General features: G+C 35.8%; 1 protein-coding gene across 1 annotated transcript in view; it reads right to left on the minus strand.

The window, feature by feature from the left end:
• The window catches only part of LOC110287587 (solute carrier organic anion transporter family member 1A1), a 42,189-nt gene that overhangs the window by 28,981 nt on the left and 4,795 nt on the right, over nt 1–8,413 (minus strand). The window contains exons 3-5 of the mRNA XM_021154160.2: nt 5,562–5,694; nt 1,896–2,002; nt 1,305–1,451 (exon numbers count right to left, since the gene is read on the minus strand). Coding sequence (XP_021009819.1) covers nt 1,305–1,451; nt 1,896–2,002; nt 5,562–5,694 — 387 coding nt within the window. The remainder of the gene's footprint in view (nt 1–1,304; nt 1,452–1,895; nt 2,003–5,561; nt 5,695–8,413) is intronic.

The raw sequence follows: 8,413 nt of genomic DNA on the forward strand, positions 1-8,413 counted from the left end.
CCCTAGCTACTCCGGCGCTTTTCTGACCGGAGAGGCTTGTGGCCCTCCAAATTATATTCTTAGTTTATTTGCTTTGTATTTATTTCATTAAAACACATACATAATTATATAGCTATAAATTTCATTTAAGAAATTTAATAAGCTACTTATGTACTAAATATAAGGTTCACAAATTATGTATCTTATTCACTTACTGTAGTTATTATTGTAGTTTTTATATTTATCTATATAATTTGTCTCAAATTTTGATAATTAGATCTATTTATCATTGTAGGATGTACTTGTATTTTTTCTTAGATGAATGTGAAGAGATGTAAAGTGAATGACTAAATAACACTAGAAAATATTACTGTCAAATTAATAAGTCTCCATAAATGAGCAAAAGTTATTTTTAAATTTAATTCATCTTTATTAATCCTACATTTCTTCCTGTCATCTTTTACCCTATTTGGTTCTTATTGTTTGTTTGATTGATTTTTAAAATTATGTCTATATAGAAGTGGTTCTCAACCTTCCTAATGCTGTAATCCTTCAATAAAGTTCTCCATAAAATAATTTTCTTGCTACTTAATAATGGTGATTTTGCTACTATTATGAATCACAATGTGAATATCTGTGTTTTATCATGTGTTAGGCGATCCCTTTGAAAGGGTCATTCCATCTCTAAAGTGGTTGACAACGACAGGTTGAGAACTACTGCTATATATAAAGTTATGGGTTTACAAATCAATTACAGATAAATTTACTCAAGAATATAATCAAATTATTCATATTAAATTGAGATCATTTCGTAGACAATATAAGAAGATGGAAACTAGATTTACTCTTTCCTGGGAAGTCATACATTTTTAAAAAGATCACTTCATGCATTACACCAAAGTAGGCATCCAGATATTTGGCCAACAATGGAATTGGAATAGCTTATAAACAAAGGATTAGAACCTGAATGCTACAAAAATCGAAAAACAAAACATAACAATTAAATCTAAGAAATATTTTCCAAGAATTGCTGGCAATTCTATTACTGGTTTACAGATACTGTGGCAGCATCAGAGGACTGTTCACGGGCAGATCTGAGGGCTCCCCAACAATGGGAAGCTGTCTGATGACTTGGGCAGATCTGAGGGCTCCCCAACAATGGGAAGCTCTCTGATGAACTGGTATATCTGCAGCTAGGGGTTCTCCCCATTTGAACAATCTTCTGACCAATGACACTGTAGCACATTGCTCACTGTGCTGAAAACCACAAAGCATTGAAATCAATAATCACTTTCTATCTTCCTAAGGCTGGTTTTCAAACTTACCAATATATAAAGGAGAGTTTTCTGATTTGGCAAAGTCTTCGATGTAAGAAATACCCAAGGGCATTATGGGAGTTTCACCAATTCCACGCATAGTATTTCCTACTAGTACATATATCCACATTAATGATTTTATTTCTTTTACACACTCTGCATTAAAACAAGAGAAAACCACATAAGTAGTTCATGGTTAAGTGTTACTAACAGTTAATTCAAAGTTTTCTGTAAATATTTCTCAGTTCAGAGTTTTATTATAGCAATAAAGAGTAAACTAGACCAAACACATAGATCACATTGTTTATCTAAATTCATCTTTCTAATTCATTTTCTTTTGTGAAACTAATAGTGCTGGAGTAGAAATCAACGGCTGTTTTTTTTTTTAATACACACTTTAAGAAATAAAAACATCTTAATAAGTATTTCCAAACACAAGAGGGAGAGTATCCTAGGCTATTAGATATCTCCTGTCCCTGAAAATGGAAATAAATATTCCTTTGTCTTACGTGTCTAATAAACCTAGTTTCATATCTAATAAAAAAAAAACATTCTGTGGCTAATTGTCTTAGCAGAAAGAAATGAGAAGCAGGAGTCAACCTGTTGGATCTTGTGCTGACTTCAAGGTCTGTGTTCTGTTTTCCATACACAAGAAGCTTTTTGAGGACATGTTGCTTGTAGGTGATATTGTTGTTTCATATTTGTATCTGTGTAGACACAGGAAACATTCACTGTGAGTAGTTGAGTGCAAGAAGGGCATCTGCAGTATACTGATTCCTATTTCCCTGAAAACAGGATTTCCAGAGCCAGAAAAGATTGAAGATGATTCATAAACAATTTCCTCAAGCTATTATTTATCAGTATATGGATGATATCCTATTGGCTGATTCAGATATAAGTATTTTGGAAAGAATGTTTGATAAAGTTAAAAAAAAAATAACCGTCCCATCCTGGAGATTGGAAATCGCCCATGAAAAAATACAAAGAGAGGATTCTATGAAATATCTAGGATATAGAATAAGTCTACAAGAGTTTAGGCCACAAAATGTGCAAATCATAAGAAACCAATTAAGGACTCTGAATGATTATCAGAAGCTAACAGGAGGGATTAACTAGCTGAGGAGGCCTGCAATTGGCTTGGCTACTCAAGAGCTATCAATGTATTTCAAATCTAACAAGGTGGTAGATTTAAATAGCCTGAGGCTGAGAAAGAGTTAGCTTTGGTAGAAAAGAAATTACAGGATACACATCTAGATTGTATTAATCCAAAGATGGCCTGGATCTTAGTTTTCTTGCCTTCTACTCATTCCCCTATAGGAATTCTTATGCAGAGGGAAGATTATATCTTGTAATGGATACTTTTAGCAAACAAACAGAGTAAGAACTTAAAAACCTACATAGAAGAGGTTTCTGAATTGATACTAGAATAAAAATTAGACTTTGATAATTAGCTAGAATGAATCCAGCTGAAATTGTGGTAACTTTTAATAATGCTAAAATTGCCTCGTTATAGACACAAGATGAACATTGGCAAAGAATGTGTAGTAATTTCTTGGGAGAGATTAGCAACAAATACCCTAAAAGCAAGTGACTTCAGTTCATTAAAAGAACTAATTTTATTCTTCCTTGTATAATGAAAGAACTCCAATTTCTGGAGCCCCTACATTTTACACTGTGTTAATAAATCAGGAAATGTAGAATACAAAGTAGAAGATGTAAATAAGCTATTTGAGAATCCCTATAAATCGGTTAAAAAATCAGAATTATATGCAATATTTATGGTGGTATCAGATTTTCAAGAGTCTCTTAATATAGTGACTGACTCTCAATATGCAGAGAGGGTTGTTTTTCATATAGAGACTGCTGAACTTATTTAGGATGATTCTTGATTGACTTCACTGTTTATTCAGCTACAACAAATGATCAAGAATAGAAGTCATCCACTGAATATAATATGCATAAGATCCCATACAGGTTTGCCAGGCCCTCTGACTCAAGGTAATAATAAAACTGATCAGCTCTTGATAAGCAGTGTATTAGAGAATTCAGAATTCCACTTAAAACACCATGTTAGCAGCAAAGATAAAGGAAGAATTCTCTGTCATTTGGCAACAAGCCAAGGAAATTGTGAGGCAATGTCTTACTTGCTCATTATAAACCAAACTCCATTGCCTACAGGAACCAACCCTAAAGGTACCCAAAGAAATGAAATTTGGTAAATGGATGTGTTCCATTTTACAGAGTGTGGTAAACTAAAATATGTGCATCATACAATAGACACATATTCTGGATTTCAGTGGACAACTGCCTTAGCTTCAGAAAACGCTGATTTTGTGATTATGCATTTGTTAGAAGTTATGGTTATGGCCATTATCAGACTACCCATACAAATTAAAATGACCAATGGTTTAACATGTGTATCTAATAAGATGAAGCAGTTTTTTACATGTTATAATATAAAACATGTTACAGGCATACCACATAAACATACAGGACAAGAAATTGTGGAAAGATCTAATAGTACTTTTCAAAAGATGCTTAGTAGACAAATGGGGACAACAAAACCCCCCAGAAATAGATTGCATAGTGCTTTACTAACCTTAAGTTTTTCAGATATGCTAATGAACAAAAAGCTATGGGGTTGTTGGAATACATTGGATTGTGAAAAAAAAAAAAAAAAAAAAAACAACTGATGCCTGTAAGATTTGTATATCGAAGAGTGGAAGAAGAGAAAGACAGGCTTTACAAGATTCACACTCTGGGATGCTGATATTCTGGAACCTTCCAGTCCAGCTCCCTCATTTATCCTACCTTACCTGCATCAAAGCAATTTCCTCTAAATATTTTCTCCCAGGACATTTCTGAAAAGCTAGTTCATCCATCCAGCCTTTAAGATTATTCAGTCAGGACTTAAGGAAAGGCATGAACTTTTTCAGCATATGGATGGCAAATGATGTCAGCTAGCTTTCCTTTGACAAAACCAAGTTTCCTATTTCTCTTTGGATCCCCAGAAGGGAATTCTTCACCACAATTAAGCAAGAAGCATGCAAGCAAGCAAATGATTGTCATACCAGTCCCTTAGGTTGTGGTGGATGGTTATTTTATGAATTATAGAAATCATCAAAAGTTTGAAGCCAGCCTGAGCTACATATTAAATTTCAGACCAGCCTGGGCTACTTATCAACCCCTTACTGCAAAAAACAAAGCAAAGCAGGACTGGAAAGGTGCCTCGGGGGTTAAGAGTATTTGCTGCTCTTATAGTGGACCTGGGTCCATTTTCCAGCAATCACACGGTAAGTAACAACCATCTGTAACTCCAAATACAAGGAATTAGATACCTTCATTTATCTCTGTATGTACCAGACATGCAAGGTGCTTAGACACACACACACACACACACACACACACACCTAAAATATATAAAATACATTTTAAGAAAAGAGAGGAAAAAAACAAAAAAGAAATAATGAAAAAGAGAAGGGAGAGTCAAGAGGAAGAGGAATATGAGGGAAGGAAGTTAAAAAAATTCATAAGGAAAAGAATGATGGAGAATTCCAAGGAAATGACACTTCCATAAAGAAGAAAACATTCTTTATGGTATGCTAATGTAAATAGTAAATTTTGTATGTATTTTACAACTAACAAGACATTTGAAGACATTCAAGCAAACAAACAAATGAGCAAAACCTGAAAACTGCGCCCAAAATGTAGGAAAGGGGTAAGCGATAACTGAACATAATTATATTTTTACAATTTTCTTTTTTTTTTTTTTTTTTTGGTTTTTCGAGACAGGGTTTCTCTGTATAGCCCTGGCTGTCCTGGAACTCACTTTGTAGACCAGGCTGGCCTCGAACTCAGAAATCCGCCTGCCTCTATAAATTACTTTAGTAAACATGAAAATAAAATCAGCCTTGACATTCTTCTATTCCTTGATGACCCATGACTATGTCACATTATAGACCCCATGTAATCAAAGAATCTAAATAATCTTGACGAATGATTCAGCACAAGAGTTAGCAGACTCAGAGAATCTGTTCATGTATCTCAACTTCATGAAAGAAATGTCTCAAATACCCATGTCACAAATGGACTGGATGGGAACTTAAATGGACCTGAGGCCACAAGGTTCACACATCAGAAACTGGCAGATCAGAAACCACATATAATTAACATACTAGCATTCTGTACATTGGGGAACTATTATGAGCCTCATTTCCTGTAGGTTAAAGTTGAACCTAAAATATCATCAAGGATTGGAATACTCACCTGCCCATGAGGAAATGAGGTGATGCCATTAAGAAACACCCCAGGCCCATAACCACACATCCAATACCAATCATGATAGGTCTGTGCAGTTTCCTTCCAAAATAACTCACGAATACAATCAACAAAAGGTTTCCTGAAAGAGGGAAATGAGAATGCATGTTTTAGTAAAGTCTTAGTAGCTCTTAGACAACAGCCTCTAAAACATTTGGACTCTAGAGTTCATTGTTTATCAACCACCTTAAGAATTCAAGGATTGCCGGGCGGTGGTGGCACACGCCTTTAATCCCAGCACTTGGGAGGCAGAGGCAGTCGGATTTCTAAGTTCGAGGCCAGCCTGGTCTACAAAGTGAATTCCAGGACAGCCAGGACTATACAGAGAAACCCTGTCTCAAAAAAACAAAACAAAACAAAACAAAAAAAAAAAAAAGAATTCAAGGATTGGTGCTTATGAGGTTTTTCACGTTGTTTTAATGGGTAAAGCAATTATGACCCAGAAGGAAAGTTCTCTTCCATTTTGGAGAATATTAAAGGCTCTATCCAGGATAATCCTGCTTTTGTCATTGGATACAAATAAGGTGTCAGCCTTCATGTAACCTCTGAACTCTCCTCTCAAGCTTACTCTATAAAGAATCAAATGGGGTCATTTTCATAAACATTATTCTAAGAGTTTTTTATTGCTCAACATGGACAAGTTGGATGTCTGCTTTGATTTTCAATTCTTTTTTTTTTTTTTTTTGACCAGTTAATACTATTAAGCAGAGAGATGATAAGAGTCCTAGTCCTCCAAATGGGTCTTAGGTCTAGGTTGCAGAAATCAAACCAAAAGTTCTTCTTTGTGGTTTAGAAGAAAGCTTTGGGGTAAAACATTCACTGGAAGGCCCTGTTCTGACAGAGGCCTTTGACACACAGGTTTCAGAGTTGAAAAAATAAGTAGAACCTTGTGGCACAGAACTTTCATCCCCAGTTACAGGATGTCAAGAGAGAACAATTACAAGGTGCAAATTTGCCTGGGCTACAAAGTGAGTTCAAGACCACTTTGGGAAACTTAATAAAACTTCCTTAAAAAAAAAAAGACTAAATAAAAGCGGGATCAAGCAGCCAAAAGTTTCCTTAATGTGCCTAAGTATTTGGCACACAGAAAAGAAGTTGAAAAGAACCAAATACATAAGTAACTTCTCTGCAAACCACATCCTTTAGTTTGGTGAGAACATTTACCTTGTTCCTATTATACATAAGGAAAATATCAGAAAAATCAAACACTCTTCTTTGATGACTTAGAAAAACTTTAAGTGCTCTTAACTGTTTGAAAGATATTTGAAGACTGTTTTTCTCCCAATTTTATTTCTCTCTAGTCTGCTATCTAAGAAGAAGAGACGTGGTGTTGTTTTTGAATGGCTTGTTCCCCACTTCTATATTTTTATTTTCCTTATTAGAGCCCGTCTGTTTCCAAAGACCCCATCAATGAAATCATCATCTAACAGTAATGTCCCAAGATACTAAGTGTTTGAATTCTCTACGGCTGTGTCTAACCTATGGCTGTGCTCCTCTGCATGCAGAGGCAACTGTCTGAAATCTTTATTGATTGAAAGGAAAAACACTCCTGCCTCACATTAGGCTGAATTCACCTTTTACATTGCCTTGTGTCCTTCTAATAAGCAGTGGGACGAGCTGAGGAGAGAGCTAAGGTGTTATGTAGGCTAACAGGAGGTTGCTTCCAAAACTGTTTGGGAAATGCACACCAAATCCTTTTTTCACTGATCAGTGTGAATCGCTTCTATTCACAACTATTTGTAATAAATTCCCATGAAGTCACCTGCCACAACCAATGGTGATAGAAAGACTTAACATTTTCAACATTAAACAGGGATTTTTAACCTTTAGTCTAGAAGCTATAGAGTTCAGAGAAATTAGAGCATTTTGTGGACTTGCATAATAAGTATAAAAACAATTCTTATTGAATATAAATAATTATAGAATAATAATTATCATTAACAGAATTTATCACAGTTTTTACTTCCATCAAGGTTACATTGTCTTTAATGCACTTAATGAAAACATCAAAGCAAAATGGAATTAAGTAGAAGCTCACCAACACTGAAGATGCACTGTTCTGTCTCCCAGGGTCAAGCTCCTTAGCGCTTCCTATTTCACTATAGAATAATGAAATTGTCCAATAATTTCATTAAATTCACATTAGACTTTCTGTTCCTCATAAAGTAGGAAGCAGTAGTGACATGAACAGCAATGATTCCTCTACCAATAGAAGTATAAATAGTGGCTTATGATAGTGTGGTCGTTGTAAATACTGCAAAATGTCATGGAGCCAATAATTACTTGAAAATAAGATCTAGTTAATATTTACCTTGCTGTTAAAAAGCACAGATATTTCTGCCTCTAGGCAGTCGAGATATTCTGGTAATTTTACTCCAGTGTAACTGTTTTCCTCTTTGCACATATACTTTAATTTTTTTGCAAGAAAATTTTTATCTTGAAATCAGATATCGGCCGGGGGAAAGGGGTCTGAGCGGAGAGGGAGCACCTAGCCTGAGCATTGGCAGCAGACATCCTGGTTCCAGGACCCTGCCGAGTGTATTCTGCACAGAGGTTAGGGATCCGACCGGCCTGAGAACGCTTTGCCTGAGCATCACAGCAGACATCTTTGCTCCGGGACCCCGCCGGGTGTATTCTGCACAGGCCTCTGACATCAGGCCACCTTGCGGCCAGTGGAAAGGGGTCTGAGTGGAGAGGGAGCGCTTTGCCTGAGCATCAGCAACAGACATCCTGGTTCTGGGACCCCGCCTAGTGTATTCTGCACAGGTGAGAGTACGGAATACAGAAGCTAAAAGCTTCTG

This window comes from Mus caroli (assembly GCF_900094665.2).
Source record: "Mus caroli chromosome 6 unlocalized genomic scaffold, CAROLI_EIJ_v1.1 6_unlocalized, whole genome shotgun sequence".
Lineage (NCBI taxonomy): Eukaryota > Metazoa > Chordata > Mammalia > Rodentia > Muridae > Mus > Mus caroli.